This window comes from Urocitellus parryii, chromosome 4 (assembly GCF_045843805.1).
Source record: "Urocitellus parryii isolate mUroPar1 chromosome 4, mUroPar1.hap1, whole genome shotgun sequence".
Lineage (NCBI taxonomy): Eukaryota > Metazoa > Chordata > Mammalia > Rodentia > Sciuridae > Urocitellus > Urocitellus parryii.
In genome coordinates, this window is record NC_135534.1 from 141,704,910 (window position 1) to 141,726,152 (window position 21,243).

At 37.4% G+C, this 21,243-nt stretch overlaps 1 protein-coding gene across 1 annotated transcript in view; it reads right to left on the reverse strand.

Moving 5' to 3' along the window:
- The window catches only part of Smc5 (structural maintenance of chromosomes 5), an 86,524-nt gene extending 74,291 nt beyond the window's left edge, over positions 1 to 12,233 (reverse strand). The window contains exons 1-3 of the mRNA XM_026389249.2: positions 11,944 to 12,233; positions 5,830 to 5,971; positions 726 to 778 (exon numbers count right to left, since the gene is read on the reverse strand). Of these exons, the coding sequence (XP_026245034.1) occupies positions 726 to 778; positions 5,830 to 5,971; positions 11,944 to 12,131 (383 nt within the window). The 5' untranslated portion in view covers positions 12,132 to 12,233. The remainder of the gene's footprint in view (positions 1 to 725; positions 779 to 5,829; positions 5,972 to 11,943) is intronic.
- Positions 12,234 to 21,243: the final 9,010 nt, after the last annotated feature.

Here is a 21,243-nt window from a genome sequence, read left to right on the forward strand (position 1 = left end):
ATAGTAGAATTATATTGTATTTCAATAGTAGAATTATAGCAAGAAGGCTTTCATTCTCAATGTTACATACTTTGCATTTTTAAAAACTACCTATTTTAAAATTGGCAAAAGCTAACAGATGAAATATAGCAACTTCTTTTTTGTTTGTTTTTGGTACTGGGGATTAAACTCAGGGCCCTAAACCACTGAACCATAGACAGGGTCTCACTAAGTTGCTTATTAGCATCTTGCAGCTGCTGAGACTGGCTCTGAACTCGCAATCCTCCCGCCTCAGCTGCCCAAGTTTCTGTGATTACAGGTAGGCATAGCAGCAACTCCTTTTTTTAAAAAATATTTTTAGTTGTAGATGGACACAATATCTTTAATTAATTAATTAATTAATTAATTGTTATGTGGTACTGAGGATAGAATCCAGAGCCTTACACATGCTAGGCAAGTGCTCTACCACTTAGCTACAACCACAGCCCATGAACTTCTTAATGAAAATTTAGCAGTGGTATACAGAAATGTCCTTGAGAATTTTTCCAAAATAAAATTCTTATGATTAAAGTTTTAAAAGCTGCATTTAAAAAATTTAGTTTACATCAAGTTCTCTTCAAATATTACTTTCAATATTTATGCCATAATGTTCTATCAGTTCTTCTTTCCAAAGTCATCAGGAAAGCACAAATAGAAATTAAGAAATTATTCAGAAAAAAGGTGGTATTAGGGCTTGTAACACTTACAATTCAATTTCAACCATGCCTTTTGAACATCCTCTCTTCACAAAAAACCCAACCTAATGTGTAAAAAAGAAAAAAATTAGTTGTATGATGACAGTCCCATGGTAACAGAAACTTGGAAAATCATATTTGTCAAATCAAGATTTACTTCAACAATTACTTGAATGTCTATTCCCACCACTTTCTAAAGGCATTCTTCTCAAATCTAGGTTCCTCTCTATTCCCTCCCACAAATAAGAACAGCTAAAATCGATGGAACTTCTATGTGCCAGGTAGTTAGATTCTTACATAGCTTGTGACAAAGCCAGTAAGTGTCAGAAAAATGGTTCTGAATCTGGGTAACCTAGCTCTAGGGCCTGTGTCCTTAGCCACTGTACTAAACACTCTCAGAAGATTTTAAAAGGCTGGTGATAAAATAGGTGCTATAATACAACCACAAAGCCCTATACTAAACCTGATACTGAAGACTTCTGCAGAGTTGCACAGATTAAATGTTAAGTCACTCTAATATTAGCTGTTATTAATTATGGTAATTCTCACTGAGCCATCATTTAAAAAGGAGCAATATAATTACATAGTAAAAGAGACAGTGGAGCTAGTTTCCATGCGACTATGAGCATAAGCATGAAAAAAGACCCTGGGCCTAAAAACCTCAGATTGGATCTTAATCATTAAGCTGTATGTATTCTCTGGGCCTTTTCATCCTTCTGGGTCTCAATTCCATCATATGTAAAAGGAGTGGCTCCTAAGAATTAAGTGTAAATGCTTATTAGCATAGCAGAATATGGTAAGGGCTTGGTAAATGTTAATGTTATGGTTATAATCCTCATCACTGTTATTACCACTGTTAAAAGATTATTATTTGCAAGCTCTATTTTCTATTACTTTTAGTACTTATTGCTTAGTTACAGATTGATTTTTGTATTAAGAGTACTGACTTTAACATTCACATCTAGATTCAAATCCCAACTCTACTACATACAAGTTTTATGATCTTGACCAGGTTATTTTAACTTTTTAAAATTCCTCAAAGACAGGGAAAACAATGGTATCTTTGTAGTAGCTAACTGTTACATTAGCTTGCAACAATTAAAATACTTAGTACAAATGAGAAGGAAAAAATTAGGAAGCAGTTTTTATTATAGCATTGCTTGTGTAAAATTTTATACTAGAATTCAAACAAAAATACAATATCAAAATATTTTTGCTAAGAGCTTAAGCTTTCCCTAATTACTAAATCTATGAATATCCCAAGGGCTGCAATGTGTGTCTAGAAATACTGTATCCACCACTTCCACTAAAAATCCCACCAACCCAAGGATGAGATGTAGTTTCTTTATGACAAAAATACAGAATATTTATAAAAATTATCATAGACAAATTCATGCAAAATGTACGCTGCTTGGAATATAATCTAACAGACCATGAGACAGGCAAAAATCTAACTCATGATCTGGTAACTAAGAAACTATACATCAATATTCATAAAAATTGGTCCTTGTACAATTAACTATTGATCTTTGGGGATTAACTACTTCAACTCCTTTAAAGAAAAACTGTTCAGACCATTGTTCAAGGTTACAAAGCTAATTATTAATAATGAAAATATATTTTCCACTTCATAAATGCCTTCAATATAACATTGAAAACATTTTGGATGAGCTTATTTATAATCTTAAGGAGTATTTTCTTCAATCTGGTAACCCTATATTAAGTCTAGCTATAAAACTTTTAATATCATGTACATTTCAAGCTTTAAAAATAAATTTTACAACTAAATTCTCAAAAGATTTCTGGGGATTGAACCCAAGGGTGCTTTATACATCCCCAGGCCATTTCTTTTTTCACTTTGAAATGGGGTGTTGTTAAATTGCTGAGGGTCTCCTTTCATTGCTTAGACAGGCCTTGAACTTACAATCCTCCTGCTGAGCCACTGGAATTACAGGTGTGTACCACCAGGCCTGGTTTTTTCCTGCCTATTTATATTCCAAGTTATTATTTCCTTATTATACAGTCTGGATATCAACATTTTGTTATACATTATGATACCAATCCCACATGTCTTAATTTTTCTAACTTCATATTAAATCCTTCTATCTGGTAGGGCAAGTTTCCCACTTTCTCCTGTTTCTTTAAGATTACATTAGTGATACTCTTTTGTATCACTCTATATCAAATTCAAGCCTACCTTTAATTTGCTATATAGAATCCTGGGATTTTTACTGGAATAATATTAAAATATACAGATCAATGTGAAGAAAGACATTTTTATAAAAATAACATACAAAATATCTCTCCATTTACTCAAAACTTCAATGATTTTAAATAAAATTTTATAATTTCTGCACATAAGTTTTTTTTTAGTAGTGCTTGGGATCAAACCCAGGGTCTAGTGCATGCTACACAAGAATTTTACTGCTGAACTACACCCCTAGTCTCTGCACATAGGTCTTATATGACTTCAATCAACTTATTTCTGTGCAACTTATTGCTAGTATTTAATAAATGATATGTATCTTAACTGCATTTTTTGTTCATTGTTATTGTACAGAAATAAAACTGATTTTGGTCTAATCTTATATTTAGCAATCCTGATAAATTTCCACTTTAATTCAGTCTTGCTTAGAGATCTTTTTTGATTTTTAGGCAAACATTCATACATAAAATCTTAGAATGATAGGGTTTTTTTTTTTTCAATTCTCTATCTTTTGTTTATGTTACTATTCTGCCCATAACTGTCAATACAATGTTAATAGTAGTCAAAGTAGATAACCTCAACTTGTTCTTGAGCTTGCTACATATTTTCATAATCTTTTATGAAATTAAGCAAGTTCCCTTTATTCCTTATTAGTTTTAATCACAAGTTACTGTGGAATTTAACTGAATACTTTTTTCCATCTGTACTGAGATGATCATGCAGTTCTATTTTAAAACATATATTCATTTTTCCCAAATGAAATTCACTTTGGCCATAATATATTATGCATTTTATCTACAGGTTCAGTATTCCTTACCCAAAATATCTGGGACCAAAAGTGTTTCAGATTTTTATTCTTTTTATTTTTTATTTTTAAGAGTACTGGCATATAAATAATGAAGATATTGTGAGGATGGGACCCAAGTCTAAACACAAAATTCATTGTTTTACATACACTTAATACACATAGTCTAAAAGTAATTTTAGACTGGTATGTGTACATATTTTTTGAAGTACTGGGGATTGAGTCCAGGGGTACTCTACTAAGCTACATCCCCGGCACTTTTTATCTTTTATTTTGAGATGGGGTCTCACTAAGTTGCAGAGGCAGGCCTTGAACCTGAGGTCCTCTTCTGTCATCCCTCTCCATCTCCAGGAGCTGGGATTATAGGCATATATTACCATGCCTGGCTAAGACAATATTTTTCATAATTTCATGCTTTCAGCAAAGGTAATGGTGAAGAATTCTTCATTTTGGCATTACATAATTTGGATTTTGGATTTCTGGATTAGGGAAGCTCAATTTTTCTTTCTTTAGTGAGGAGCTCAGATTTTGTTCATTTTTTTCCTGCTCACATTCTAGGAAAAGTACTACTTAAATTCTGTATTCTGAAATTCATTATAATATATGCACTTATGGATTTCTTTCATTTTTTTCTGTGTAGGATTTATTAGGCTTCTTGAATGTGAAGACTCAAGGTTTCCAACATTTCTGGAAATTTCCTAGTCATTCTTTGAATATTACCTCTTCCTTAGTTTACTAACTCCCCTTGGAACTGTAATTAGATATACACCTGACTATCTTCCTTTACCCACTTAACCTTGGTTATATATTCTTTTTATCTCTCTATTACATTTTCAGAAACTTTTTCAAACACCTGAGTACACAAATTCTCTTCTCAAATATGTCTTCTTTGCTGCTTTATCTTTCTACCAAGTTCCTCTCCTTCATTAACAAACTTTTCACTTCTTTAAGCTCTATTTGATTATTTTTCGAATTGAACTGATCTTTTTGTCACTTATTTGTTGTACTCGTAAACTTATTTTATTTCCTCAAATTAAATACACTTAGTTTATATTATATATCTGCAAGCTTTGTAAGTCTGGTTGTACAGTCTGGTTTTTTTTTTTTTTTAACTTATTTTACTCATATTCTCCTAGGCTTTGTAATTTTCAGGTATCAATGGATTTCTTGAAACTTTGTTAAAATTCTGGATTAAATGTTCTTTCTTTTGTTGTTGTTGTCAACAACAGACCTTTATTTTATTTATTTATATGTGGTGCTGAGATTTGAATCCAGTGCCTCACACATGCTAGGCAAGTGCTCTACCACAGAACTACAACAGTAACCCCAAATGTTATTTTTCTTTAAAAGATTTAGATTGGTTCCTGCCAGGTGCCTATAGATATTACTAATTCACACCACCTTAAACTATCAAAATTTATGATCTTTAGGTCATATAAGTAATACAAACTCTGGCCCCAAACATGTGATTATGAAGTTTTAGGAAGACCTCCTTTTTTTCCCCAACTCTAGATCTAACAATGAGGAGTAAGTAAATCCCCTGTTCAATTCTATAGTATTGTTGTTAAATTTAACACATAGCACTACTAGGTTTTATCTTCTAGTCATTCTCTACCTTTAAGATGCCCTAAACCTGTACAAAACAATTCAAAACAAGGCTTTAATGTACAAGGTATCAGCAAATGCCCCTGGGAGAAACTATTCAGAACTTGCTTATGTCTTCAGATTCACACTGTTTTGTTTCTGCCCTTGGTCTGGCAATCCATTTAAAAAAATAACATATTACATATCTAGGACTTCAATTAGTAGGTACTTGGAGAATTCTCTAAATATATGGTATAATACACTTCTATAAATGATAATCTCCTACCTTCTCCACCTGCCAAATTCATTCATTATATTCAAACACTACAAATTTGCTATATTTAAGAAACTGAGAAGTAGAAATTGATGTGTTTCTAAAAATAACTAATGAATTGAATTTTCCTAAAATGTTATTTACATGTATGTAAAAAAAAAAATGTAACAACAAATCCCACCATATGGGAATATAACTATAATAATAAAAAGTGGAAAGAAAAAAAAATGTAATCAAAGTTACTTACCTTATCTGCCCGTCCCATGAAAGCAGGTTTGCCAGCTAATCCAAGGCAAATGGCACACACGATGCTTGACTTCCCTGTTCCATTGGCTCCAATAATCATATTCAAGTGAGGTCCAGGAGTTACTTCACAGATATCATATGTTCTGTATTATAAAAGGGTAAAAATTTGAAGCAGGGTAAGAGGAGAAAAAAATATTTTCTTTAAAAAAGCACTGTGGGTCCAAACATGGTGGCATTTGCCTGTAATCCCACAAACTCAGGAGGCTAAGGCAGGAAGATCACAAATTCCAGGCCAGTCCTCAGCAACTTATTGAAGCCCTAAGCAACTTAGTGAGACCCCGCCTCAAAAGAAAAAAAGAGCTGGGAATGTAGGTCAGTGGTAAAGTGTTGCTGGGTTAAATCCCCAGTACCAAAAGAAAAAAAAGCACTTCGGGGGAGGCAGGACAGGACTGGGGACTGAACCCAGAACTTCACACGTTAGACAAGTGCTCTACACTGAGCTACATTCTCAGCCATTTAAATTTTATTTTAGTAAGTTGCCCAGGCTGGTCTTGAACTTCTAATCCTCCTGCCTCAGCCTCCCAAGAAGCTGGGATTACAAGGGTACACATACCACCATGCCTGGCTCAAAAGCTCTTTTTTCTTGCTTTATATTATCATTATCTAAGACCTTCTGCGTGGGTTCTCTCTCATTCAGTGAGAACAGGGTAGAGGAGAGTGTGGCTTCGGAGTCGATGATAATCAAGACCTCCAGAGACCAAGCAGGAAGCAGGTCTGATTTTATTGCGCAGTTACTATATATATATAATCAGGTAGGAGCTAAGCAGATTACAGGCAGCCACCAATGCAATTTCTCCTAACTGTCCTTGCAGCAACCAATAGAGGAGTGGGTTGTGGAGTAAGCACAGGGACTGCAACACATGGCCTCATTATCAGGTAAGCAGACTACAGCTCATGTGCCTAGCACAAGGGGAGTGGCCTGCCACTCAGATGCCCTTAACATGTCACGTATGCAGTACTCCATGCACTTGTCCCCACAACCTTCCTCAAATTCACTAAAAAAAAAAAAAAAAAAAAGGTATCCTTACAAATTTGATGCAATTTATATGGCTTTTTGTTTGTTTGTTTAAGGGGAATGTTAGGGATCAAACCATGGCCTCCCATATGCTACTAAATACCCTACCACTAAGCGATACTCCAGTCTTATAGGATTTTTAATAGAGGGAAAAATCAGTAGAAGAAATGAAAAGGTGATAATGCATATCAAAATAAGAACTTCTCTGCAAACCTAAGATTACTTATGTCTTTTCAAAAATAGGCCTATTATCACTGGGCATGGTAGCATACGTCTATTGATCCCAGTGACTTGGGAAGCTGAGGAGGAAGGGATTGCTAGGTTCAATACCAATCTCCACAACTTATTAAGATCCTAGCTCAAAATAAAAAATAGAAAGGGCCAGGCAGTGGCACATGCCTATAATCTCAGCAGCTCGGGAGGCTGAGGAAAGAGGATCCCAAGTTTAAAGCCAGCCTCAGCAAAAGTGAGGCAATGAGCAACTCAGTGAGACCCTGTCTCTAATGGGGATGTGGCTCAATAGTTGAGTGCCCCCAGAATTCAATCTTCAGCATGTCCACCCTCTACAAAAAAGGAAGGAAGGAAGGAAGGAAGGAAGGAAGGAAGGAAGGAAGGAAGGAAGGGCTGTGGATGTAGTTCAATGTTAGAATACCCCTGGGTTTAATCCTTGGTACTTACCTCCCAAAATATTTCCAAAAAAGTTAAAGGATAATATAATTCATCCTTTTCAAAATAATTACAATTCATGGTAACTATATCAAAGCTACTAAAGAAATTATTTTGGGGGGAGGGGGGGCTACCAGGGATTGAATCCAGGGGCTTTTAACTACTGAACCACATCTTCAACCCCCCACACCTCATCCCCCTTTTTAAAATTTAAGACAGGGCCTGCCTCCCTAGGTTGCTTAAGGCCTTGGTAAGCTATCATGGTGCCTAGCTGTACAAATAACTTTTACACAAATTTTATGAGAGGATATGGATTTTATAATTTTATATTTATATTTCTCTTGAATTAAAATGCTTAATGGCTACTTACTATATTTTAATTTTGAAATAAACTCAACCAAATTATTTCTATTTAAATTAAAAAGGTAAAAAGATACATCAACCCAATGACTTGTCAAATTTTTAAAAATAACATTTATTTTTAAATATGCTCCCATAAGATTTACCAAAGAATCTATGTTTGAATAATCTTTATTCCTATGGGAGAAAGCAAGAATGCTTTACCACCAAGCATGTTTGTAATATTCTCTCATATCATAAAGTCTCTACTTGCAGTAGTATCTAATCCTTAGGAGTTGCCAGCTTTGGCAAAATGTGAAGTAAACTTTGACTCCAACATTTTCTAACTTGTCTTTGAATAAATAAATATCTTTTGCCTACAATATTTCAGCTATCTCTCAGATATAGCTTCCAACTAATTCCCCAAGAAAAAATGCTTAGCTTGCTACTAATTTGTCAAGTATATAAGTAACGTAATTGAGCAACATTTCTGTTTTAATGCTTTCTAACCCCATACCTCAGTATAGCATCTACTTTGTCTTTTCAGATGCTTTGTTTTGTTAGCAGCTGGGTCTTAGATGAAACCTTATTATAATTAAAATAACAGAGTTTGGCAACTTCAGACATTCAGGAAATTTTCAACATAGAACTTCTCTTATCACATAAAAGCCCCATTCTTTTAATAGCTGAATTCCCTGCTGTGAAATCTCTGTGCAAATATCATACTAAAATAGTGATACAACTGATATTTAACAATAAAAACAACAGGGAAAAGCTTGAGAATTTCTAGTCTACAATAGAGAGATATTACAAGTAAGTAACTTGCCAAAAACAAAACAAAACTTCTGCACTTTTAAAATTCATTCTTCTGAGCCAGGTGCAGTGAGGCTTGCTTGTAATCTCAGCTCCTCAGCTACTGGAGAGACTGAGGCAGGATCATCAGCCAACTCTGGCAACAGTCAGACCCTGTCTCAAAATAAAATCTTTAATCACAGCGACTCAAGAAGCTGAAGTAGGAGGATTGCGAGTTCAAAGCCAGCCTCAGCAACTCAGCAAGGCACTTAGCAACTCAGTGAGACCCTGTCTCTAAATAAAATACAAAAAAAAAGGTCTGGGGATGTGGTTCAGTGCCCCTGGGTTCAATCCTTGATACCAAAAATAAATAAATAACTAAATATAAAAAAGAAAATGAAAATCTTTAACAAAAGGTTAGGAATGTAGCTCAGTGGTGGAGAACTTGCCTAGCATGTGTATTCCCAGGGTTCAATCCCTAGTACTTCAAGAAAAAAAAAAAAAAATTCTTGACTCTCTTGGGAATCTCCTTTTCTCTGATATCCTCCTGTTGTCAAAGGCCCACTCTCTCCTCATTCAACAGACTTTGTTATTAGCATTTCATATAAGTATTCTTCATAGCATTTACTTTTGGAATGTCAGCCCAGATGGCTTAAATATGAAATTTCCTCCTCAGTAACTCAATTTGGATGTCCCATAAAAATCACCTTAAACTTAACACATTATCTTTCCCATCCCAAACCACTCTTGTGGTCACTTAGTAAACAGTTTCATCATTTACCTCATTTCTGTAACAAAAACCTAGGCATTTGTGTTACATCACCTTTCATTCTTTCATTTCTGGCTTCTACCCACACTTGTCCCCACCTCCCAATCACTCAATCATTAGGTCTTGTTGGAAGACATGCAAATATGTCACTTGTTAAAAAAAATTAAAGGAACAAAGGACCCTTTGTAATTTAGTCCTTGCTTCATCTTTCCACTTTTTTCTAGTCTCTACTAAGACTTCTAAATTCTACCTATAATGTAATTCTTCAGTTGTTTGACAAGCTTATGCTTCCTCCTCTAAGACTTTGTACTCTATTTCTTCAACCTAGATATCTCTCCTTCTATTCCCACTTCCATTGGTCTTGGTTCACTCATAGGAACCTCTCTCTACTCTTTCCAGGTCACTTGAGTTCTCTATGTCTATCCCTTCTACTCCTTTACTAATTCTCTCAGCCTACCTCTTCCTACTTCACTCCTAAAATTCAAAGCCTTCTCATCATTAAAATAAACAAAATCTCACCTAGCTCTGTACCTTACAAGCAGTTTTCTTTCACTTTGAATCCAACCTTTACTTCCTCATTCCTCATTCATTCTTCTGCTTTCTTTTCCAATGCTTCATCAAATGGTCAAGGACTTCCTAATTGTTAAGTGCAATGGGCTCTTTTCAATCCTGTTGTGTGACTTCAATGTGGCAGATGAAACATTCTTTTGCCTTAGCTCCTCCGAGTAACAATCTCCCATAGTTCTCACTTTAACTCCCTGAATAGTTCCTTTTCAGCCTAAGATCTTTCACCAGTAATGTAAAGTCTTCTATTCCTCTAATTTATATTTTGTTTTGGTCAATCTCAAAAATCTTTGTAATCTCAACCAATTATCTAGAGGCATGATTCCCAAATCTTTGACCTGTTCATAATTTTGTGAGTTCTCTTAGACATCCCACAGAAACTTTAAGTCACAGGACCTAAGAGGTATGTATTATTTGTTCGAACACTGCTCCCTTTTCTGAATTGCACCACACTAGTAAGACAAGGTAGGGACTTTGGGAAAGACTGCACTCCTCTCTCCACCTTCCTTTTCCTCACAATGTGTAGCCAGATCCTGCCAATCTCTTCCTTTTAGCTCAGTTACTACTATGTTCAAACTCTTATCTCTTGCCTTTAGATTGAAAAAGTCTTGTTGCCTCCAATCTTGTATCCTTTCTAAATAAATCATGCTTCATATTGCTACCAGATTAACAGAAACTACACCATACCCTGCTTAAAACACATCTGGACTGTCTACAAGAGAAATTTCTTAGCATGGTAAAAATACAGAGACTCATTGATTGCTTATCTTTATCTACATACATATTCACTCACATCCTTGTCATACTGAAATACTTGACACTTCCTAAAGTATTCCAAACTTTTTTTCAACCAGTTCCTTCTACCGGTAATGCTCTTTCCTTCATTTAAAGATTTTCATATTTTCTTTACAAAGCTCTTTCTCACAGTTGTGGATGAAATTAACCACTACATCCTTTGTGACCACATAGCATCCTGATACATATTATTATGGATTCTACCTACTTGACTACATTTATGTGATCTGGATTCAAACAGCAATTCAGCTCCTTATTAGGTATGTAAACCTGGGCAAAATTAACCTCTCCACGTTTAACTCAGATAAGATTGTAAGATATAGTTAGGGAGAAATAAATAGCAATGAATCAATAGAACACCTAGTTCTGTACCTGGCAAATAAGTGCTTGGGGGAAAAAATGGTGGTATTGTTACAACAATCTGTGACTCTATGCCATTATGGGTAAGCTTGTTTAAAAAAAAGAAAAAGAAAACAACAACAACAAAAAGGCCTTAAAAATGAACTGTAACGCGCTAGATACATGATATTTTTGTTACAACATATTTAGGTTCTAAAATGATAACTAGTTGTCTAAAAGAAGAGATGAGGATCCAAGGAAGAGAGCTGGATTTGGAGGAGTCAAGGGTCTATAGGAAAGTACAGCAACTGGGTAAGGTTTTATTTTTTGGTACACTCTCAACCCCCATCCAGCACAACCATTACCATCTTATCTACTCTGTCCACCGTGCTAATGCCTATACTTCAAAAAATCTGCCACACATCACTGTGACTCTGATATAATTGTTGCCTCTGAATTCCCAGGGCAATACTTTTGACAATTGCAGACTAAGTCCTCTTTAGATCGCGACTCCCAGCAGGCAGAGACCTAGTCACTTAATATCTACTGACTGCCATACGACGCCTTCGAAAAAACGTTGGCGGAATGAATAAAACAACACACAAGACACATCCCAACACGTCAGTCTCCACGGCCTAGGAGAGTAACCCTCCAGAGGAGCCTGGCTCGAATTCCGGGTCACTCAGGCCAGGTACACACCCACACGCCCCCCTCCCCGCCCCGGCTTGCGGGCCACCTGGCCTGCCCTGCCGCGGCGCGGCCTCAGGGCCACTCACAGGAAGTTCTCCATCGCGATGCGGACTATAGAGCCCTCCACAAAAGGCCCGGACGACTGCAGCAGCGACGACGGTGGCGGGGCCAAATTCTTTCTCTTGCTCGGGACCTCCGAGGAAGGATCTCTCGGGAAAGCCCTCTTGGAAGCCAGGGGGCTCGGATTCGCTGTTTTCCTGCTTGGGGTCGCCATCCTGGCTTCCTCGCCGTCCCGCGGCGGCTTCCGTTCCCAGCGACCTGCAGCCCAGGGGCCTAGGCGCCCCGCTCCCACGCGAACTGGCCGCCGCGCGACGCCTCCCGCGAGCCCGCGCGACGCCTGCGCAGTTCCGCCCCGGCGGCGTCAGCGGACAGGCTCCGCCCAACCAGAGGCCTGGCCTGAGAGGCCGGAGGGGCGGGAATCTCGGGACTTGACTCCTGACCGTCTTCTCCATAAATGTAGACTTTTAAAAAATTTTTTTGAGGGTTTTTTTTTTGTTGTTGTTGTTGTTTTATTTTTAATTAAACTTCAGGGAAAGGTGTCAGGTACATTTAGTGCTTTGAAATCTATTTGAGCGCTTTCCAATCCGTCCACCCGTCTGCAGCGGGTGGCACTTGAAGCGACTGGAGTCGTTTCTTAAGGGTTTTCCCTAGAGTCCGCCCCAGAGCTGCGGGGCATATAGGTGTCTGGTTTCTCTTTTCTGGTTTCTTCTCCTTTTTCTCAAATCAGTTCCTTGTCTCAGAAGAACGAAAAAGAAACTCTTTCAATATCCGCCTCTCCTGTACGGCACCATTAAGGCCTTCAATGCTCCGGAGCTTAGGAAGACTGCGCTGCACCCAATACCTTCTCCACTCCTCCACCTCTGGCTCCTTGATTCCCTACTCAGACCTCCTCCCCTGGAGCTTCTAGAAATGCCTTTGCTAGGAAGTGCTGGCTTCTTTAAGAATGTGGCTTTGTGGCTGGCTGGCTGTACTTCAGCGTGCTCGCAGCATTTAACTAGTTAGTCCCCTCACCACAAAAGAGGGCACAGAGAGCCTGCAGGATAGATCGCCTTGGTTCCACTAATAACGGGGCCATTGGAGAAAAAAGGTTGCATCCGTCGGAGCTGACGTTCTAGCCTGGACGTGTGAACCAACAAATGATGAAGATTTCAGGCTGTGATAGGTGCTCTAGGAAAATAAAACAGGATTAATGGGATGGGGAGGAGTGGAAATCGTGTCATAGAAGGTGGTGTTTGAGCTAAACTCTGAAGAAACAAGTGTGTGATGCTCTGAGAAAAGAGCTCTGAAGAGGAAACAAAGTGGGATATTTGTGAAACAAAGGGGAGACCCACGTGGCTACTCAGGAGTGAAAGGGGTTGTATAACAGCCTTATCCATCATTACAGAGGCTGAACTTTATTTTAAAAGCAACTTGGGCCTGGGGAGAAGCAGCCCTTCAATCCTCAGCATCATAACACCTACCACAGGTGCTGAATTTTATTTTAAAAGCAACTTGGGCCTGGGGAGAAGCAGCCCTTCAATCCTCAGCATCATAACACCCACCAGGAAAGCAATGGGGAGGGCTGGGATGTAGCTCAGTGACAAAGCATCTGCCTTGCATTCGCAAAGCCCTGGGTTCGACCCCCAGTTCCAAAAAGAAAAAAAGGATTGGGAGCCACAAAATCCGGTGGTTTCATCAGGAGAAAGACATGATCTGATAAAAGTTTCTAAGTGATCATTTTGGTTCCCATGGGAAGAGCTGATTGGATAGGGTTCAGAAGGGGAAATGAAGAGACCATTTAGAAAGCTCCTGCAGCAGAACCTTGTTCCTAACTTCTAAAGTTTTCCCAGATCCCTGCTTCTTTCTCTCACTCAAAAGGAATTTGCTTTCTGGAAAAGTTACAGCCAAATAAAATAGACTAAGTAAAAAGTATGTGAACTTATCATGGTTACTAGAAAAAAAATTCAAATGCAAATTAAAATGCTGTTCTTCCCTACACAGCTAGTATATGCATTCTTTGAGAATTTCATGCTTTGCTTTGAAAACCTTAGAAAAGTTAAATTATTTGAAGAAGTAATTAGATTTGAGGGAATCTATTGTACAGACAAATAAGACTATAGACAACAGTGAAAGGAAAATGAGAAACCTGGAGCCAGGCAAATGAGAAATGAAAGACGGACACCAGGCAGAGACACACACAGCTGACAAATAAAGGCCATCTCTCCATAGATGGAGAGAGGCTATACATGCTAGGGTTCCTTGACTTAATGGTGCAGACTCAGGGATTAGAGCAGAGCAGGTCCTAATGCAAGTGGTTAAGAGTGGGGTTGGTATGAAGGAGTGGTGATACGCCCTTGGGCAGGAAAGAATGCAGGTGGTGAAGGGTTGGTTTGGTATGAGGGAATGGTGAGCTTTTCTCAGAAGCACCGGAAACTTTTTCTTAAGATGGAGGCTGTCACTTAAGATGGCCATCCAGATGCTAAGCAAGGACCTTACAAACAGTAATTGGAGTTGAGAGCAGGGATCCAATCTTAACACTTTTTATCAGTTTTTCAGTGCAGTAGTCAAATTTTGTTTCTAAACTTAAAAGTTGAGAATAAACCTCTCAACATGTGATGATTCCACAAATGCAGACATACTATGAGTTCTAAACAACTAGTCAGTCATGCTTAACACCTTCCTTTAAAAAAAAATATTGATTTTACTTAGAATTACAAAAGTGACACCTATTAAATGCTGAAATTTTGAGAAAGCACAAAAAGGGAAAAAACTCAAAATTCCTTTCTTCAAACTACTCATTAAGATTTCGGTGTGCTTTGACATGATAATGCATAAATTGTATTATTTATACTGTTATTAACCCCCACTTAATATATTGATAATTTTCTATGTCATTAAACATTTTTTATAATACAGTTTTAAGTAATGATATAATCATTTTTTTAAATAGATATACCACTATTTGTTTGAATAGTTGTCTTTTGTTGGACTTGATATGACTGGAAATTAACATGATTCAAGGCTATGCTGGCAATGGGGAGACATTGAATGGCTTTAAGCAGGAGAGAGACAATCTGGCAGACTATTTATTAGTCTCTCAGTGCTTCCTAACATACTTTAAAGGTTTCATGCACCCTTGAAAGTATACATGTTTATCTTCCCACATCTGGATTTTTTTATTTTTTATTTTTTAGGTGGCACTAGGGGTTGAACTCAGGAGAACTATAACTAACAAAAGACATCCCCAAATCTTTTTTTATTTTGAGAAAGGGTCTCACTAAGTTACCCAGGCTGGCCTCAAACTTGAAATCCTCCGCCTCATCCTTCTGAGTAGCTGGGATTATAGTAGTGTAACACCATACTTGGCCACTTTTGAATTCTTTATTTCCTCCACTAAGAACTTCCTTGAAAGGGGTGATATTGTAAAGGCAGATAGAGAAGTTCTTTGGAAATAGAATAGCAATTACCCAGAATCTGATGCTAATAAAGGAGTAAGCCACAACAGCTAATCCTACACTTGTCAGGGTATAAAGTAGATTATCCACTAACCTCATCACCCTCTCCTTGCTAACTAATAGATATGGCAAAGCAATTATATTTAACTTTCTGATGACCAAAGAAAAAGTGACCTGGGGTCATTCTGACTGACAATTTTCCAATTCTATAGAAACATTAAAAACTGACACAAACAAAAAGCTGGCAAACATGTTAGGGGCAAGAATTATAAATATATTTTACTTCACCATTAGAATATCATTGTTTTAGTCTGTGCTGCTATAAGAAAATTTCATAGACTGGGGCAGCTTATAAACAACAGAAATTTATTTCACACAATTCTAGAGGCTGAGAAATCCAAGATGAAGCACTACTAGATTTGGTGTCTGATGAGAGCCTGCTTCTTCATAGACAATCCCTGCTCACTGTATCCTCACATGGTGGAAGGAAAGGAGGCTGTTCTTTTCAGCCCTTTATAAGGGAACTTTTTCCTTCAATGAGGGCTTTACCTGAAGCGTTGGAATCACTTACCTAGAGTCCTCTGTTAGGTAATGATTAGAAATGAGCAGTGAATTGTGAACCAAAAACATAACAGGGTCCTGGGGTTTCATTGAAATGTCTTTAATGAACAATCTAATAACTCAGAGAACAACAACAGGTGCACTAACCCTGAGAATAAACATATGGAAACAAAGGGAGCCAATTAAGAAATATGTCAAGAAGGCAAAATCAATGGGGCTAAATCCTGATAGTGCTTATTGGGGTCATTGTAAAGTTAGGATTTATGGCCATAAGTTTCTCAATGTATTTCAGAAAAGAAATTTCATGAATAGTGCAGGCAGATAAAGTCTGCCAGATTATTGACCCAGCACCCTCAGAGGCTGAACTTTATTTTAAAAGCAAATTGGGCCTGAGAAGAAGCAGCCCTTCAATCCTCAGCATCATAACACCCACCTGGAAAGCAATGGGGAGGGCTGGGATGTAGAATTGACTTATAGATGAGACCCCCTGAATAGGTTAAACACCATGACAGTTCCAGAGAGGACCAACTAGAGTCAAAACCTCTCCCACCCAGTGTGAAAGAGGCATTAAACATCTGATTGGCAATGACTGCAGAAGATGGAACCAACATCTGGCAAACATCAAACAGGAATAAGTTTGGAAGCAACATTGTTTCCTTTGTCATTATTTGTTCAGAGAGTCTTGAGTGCATTCTTTGCTTCATTTTCACTCAATACAATTCTCTTGCTTGAGTTTTCATGTCTGACTTTAAAATTTCTTTTGTTGGGACACGAGAACCAAAATTTGGCGCTTCAGCTCCCCACTCTCCTGTGACACCATCTCCTCGTACTATATCACATTAGGAGTTAAATTTCAACATAGGAATTTTAGAGGAACTCAAACATTTTGACCAAACCCCCCCTCTTACGTGGTTTCTCTCTTGGCTTCACTGCAAGCTCTTATGGTACCACAATAGCAAGAGGCTGGGGACAAGAAGATGGACTACAACTCTGCTGAGACTATTGGTTTACCATTCCTCCTCCAACAAGAACTTCACAGGTTCACATGATTAATCTCCTTTGGTTTAAATGCCGAGAGAGAGGGAATATTACTCTTGCTTTTGGCAAATTCATAAAGTAGAAAAGGGAGTCCTCAGGACCTGAAAGGGAAGGAAAAAGACAGAGACTAAAACCTAAGCCCTTGGTTCCCCTCCCACCACCTCTGCCCTCCAGCCCTACACATACATTTTCTAATCAACTTTAGAGACCAATGGGAATGATCTAAGCAGAGGTGAAGAGTTTTGAAAAGGAGCAGTGCCTTCATCACAGGGGTACTAAAATCACATGCAGCAGGCTCCTATGAGAAGTGTGGATACCTATAAGGAGCATCTGCTATAGACATGCTGGGACTCACTGAGTTGCTTACTGCAAGGAACAGCAGCCACAGGCATGCTTAGTCATGTCTGGATGCAATTGATAGGACCATCACTTAGAGACAGAACAATGCTGGAGCATAAAAACAATGAGTAACCATCTTGGAACTGTATATAAACCGCTTGCCCTGCCACATCAGAGAGCTCGTCTCCAAGGACATTGGCGAAACTGGCTGCCTTGCTACCTATCCCTGGATCGACTCCACCATTCCCTGATGACCAACTGCCACCTGGAGAGAACCAGGGGACAACACAACATTGGCTCTTCCACTAAGAAGTGGTACTAGAGGTACTTTGGAGGTACTTCTTAGTGGAATACCACTTAGTGGTACTGTGGTATTGGAGGTACTTTGGGGCTCATGGTTGCCTGAGCTGCTGGGATTACAGGCATGTTCTAAAGTTTTTAATTTTAAAAAATTTGTTTCAAACATCATACAAAAATATTTTGTGTGTTTCTTTTCTGACCCTGACCCCCTTCTCCATTGGGGATTCAACCCAGGGCCTTGTACATATGAGGCAAGCTCTGAGCTAAATTATCAACCCTTTTAATTTTGAGACAGAGTCTCAGTTAGTTGCTCAGATTAGCATCTAACTTGTGATTCTCCTGCTTCAGTCTCCCAAGTAGTTGGGATTATAAGAAAGTTTCACCATGCTGTCTCATACAGTTTAGAACAATTATAATGTCTGTTTATTCTCACTGTAGTAGTATTAATGTTGAAATTGGTTGTAATTAAAAGCTGTAGAATTGGTAGTAATAGCTAATACGAACAGCATCTACCACACAATAGCTACTATTCTAATCACCTTTTCAGATTTTATTTCTATATGCTGGATCAATGTCTCAACAGACTGACCTGTTCCTAAAATTTCTCTCTTGGACACAAAAGCCAGTTGAAGGATTTAAAAATTTATTAGGAATTAACATAAGGTTTCAAGTGTCCTTTGTGATGTGTCCCAAATGAGAGAGGATGAATAAATGGTCCTTTATATTTTTCAAGGATGTAAAATGAGTAAGTGGTATTAAATTGTTGCAGAAGAACTGACCTTCAATTTCAGAATGATGATGTATGAAGGGCTAACTCAATGTGTGTAATCTCCTTCTCTGCAAGTCTTTGCAAATTGAACTATTAGCCCTCCTTGCCTAGGCGAGGTCAGAAGCATAAGCAGAGCCTTGAGAAGACCGAAGGGAAGATGAAATGTTTTTCCTCATACCCTGTTACTTCCCAAGGAAAGAAAGTTAGTAATTGTCAGAACTATCGTTAAACTTTCAAAACCAGCTCCATAATTTATGAGATAAGTGAGTCCTTGGGTATCAATTACCTAGAGTGACACTTTTCATCCCAGTATCTCTCCAATGAGTTGAGATGCTCCAGAACTCTCCTATAAACTTAATGGTTTTAAGTTCCACTTCCACAACTTTCATTGTAGCTAGATATGATTTTTTTTTAGAATTAGAATCAAATTTATATTTTTATTAGTATTTTAGGAATTTGAAAATGACAAAAAATACAAAGCAGAAACCAATAACTTACTCATATTAGAATTTAAAATGCTAATAATTTAGCATTCTTCCAGTCTTTTATTTCTGTTATCTACTTTTTAAAGAAGTATGCATAAGTCATATATGGTTATACTCTCTGCTTAGAAATTAGAACAATATAGATAAATTGGTATGCATTTTAATCCCCCCATCTTGTCCCTATATCTTTTTTTTTTTTTTTTGGTACCAGGGATTGAACCCAGAGGTGCTTAAATACTAAGCTACATTCCCAGCCCTTTTTAATATTTTATCTAGAGACAAGGTCTTGCTGAGTTGCTTAGGACCTCACTAATTTGCCAAGGCTGGCTTTGAACTAAATCCTCCTGTCTCATCCTCCATAGCCACTGAGATTACAGGTGTGTTCTGCCACACTCAGCCCTTGTTCCTGTATCTTTTATCTCCCAGAATTAACTACTCTCAAACAGTTCAGGGGCTGGGATTGTGGCTCAGCGGTAGAGCGCTCACCTGGGCACACATGAGGCAATGGGTTCAATCCTCTGAACCACATAAAAATAAAATAAAGGTATTGTAACCACCTACAACTAAAAATATATGTACAGTTTTTTAAAAGACAGTTGTTCGATGTATGATATAATGTCTTCTCAGGGCATTTTTATATTTCACATGCATCTTATCTATAGAAAATGTGTAATGAAATTTTGAGTATGAATGCATTACAAAAATGTATTACACAAATAATACATACATACATATATAAATGCTTTAACATAAAAATGCAGTAAGAATAGTTATATGGCTTGGTTTTTCACTCAAAAATATAATTTTGAGGGTATTCATGTTGGCACATACAAATCTTTAGTTTCCTTTTAGCTGCTGTGGAGTTTTTGTATAAATATATCACACTTTATCCATTATTCCACCAACTTGACACATAGATGGCACCCAATTTTTCATTTTTATAAAAAGTGCTTCAGGGAAATCTTTGAGCATATCTTTATATACATGTGTAAGCATTTCTTTAGGATATATTACCAAGAATTAGAATTGCTAGACCACATACAAGACTTACTCTCTTATAGTTTCTTGATATTATATTTATTGTTTATGGCAAATGGCTTAGAAACTATGATACTTGGAAATTATGTCAAAACAAAATTTCCCTCCTTTCTTTTCTCTAGATTGGCTTTGACTTGCTAGTTGTATCTCCCAGCCGCCACCCCTGTGGTCCCATGTACATTCATATACACCTACACATGTGCTGTTCTCCTCTGCATGGTGCCTCTTCTTCCCTCCAGATCTAGACATGTGGTGCCTGAAGCTTATGTAATTTTTTGAAGCCCCTCCTCTGAAAAAATACAAAATTACAATTAAAAAATTAGTATAATGATTATTCATAATGAGAGGAGAAATCAGCCCTATTAATAATTTTGGCTTGTAGGAGTTGAGCAGTATCCCTGGCTTCTGCTCACTGCACACCAGTGGCACCTCCTCTGTTTTGAACAATCAGCCATGTTCCATAGCTGTCCAAATGTCCTTTTATAAGCAAAATTGTCCCCAGTTGAGAACCAGTGCTCTAATGCTACCTGCTCTGTAACAGGACAGAAAAAAGAAGGTACACTCTCCCAACTGCTCTTATGAGCCTAACCTTGGCTAAAACAAGATGAAGAATTGAAAGGAAATGAAAATTTCCTGTCAGTTTTACTCATGAGCATATATGAAAATACCTAGTGATACCCAAAAAAGTAAATACACTTTGAACTAATTGAACTTGTTGAAAGAATTCCAGGTTAATTAATACTGCAAACCAAATCAATTAATGTGACTCTTTTATTAAAGATTACAGAAAGATTGAAGCAGAAAAAGCAATCAATGCTTTGCAACGCACACTCATGTTAAAATTTCTAGAAAACTGCAAAAAGAAAATTTTCTACTAATAATAGGCAATCCCCCAAAACTTCAATAAACTCATATGAATAATGAAATTCTTGTATATTTGCTTATGTTTCAGAAACAATTTAAGAATGGTACTATCACTACTTCTATTGTACACTGTATTGGATATCTTAGCTTTCCAAATAAATAAGAAGATGGAGCAGAAAGGAGTATTGAAAAGGGAAAAAAAAAAAAACAAAGCTAACCTTATTAAGAACTTGGCCTGATAGCCAGAGAAAATTGTGGTTGGCAGAATAATGCCCCTCCACAAAGATGCCTAATCCCTGAAATTTGTGACTGTGTCACCTTATGTGGCTAAGGGAATTGATAGACATGATTAAGTTAAAGATCTTGAAATGGGTGATTATTCTGCTCAGTCCACCGGAATTCTTACTCTATTTTATGAAATAGAGTGTTACCCAGATTTAGAATAACAAATAAGACCAATTTTAAAAATCCTTAAACCTTTGTTGTAATTTTGTCTTT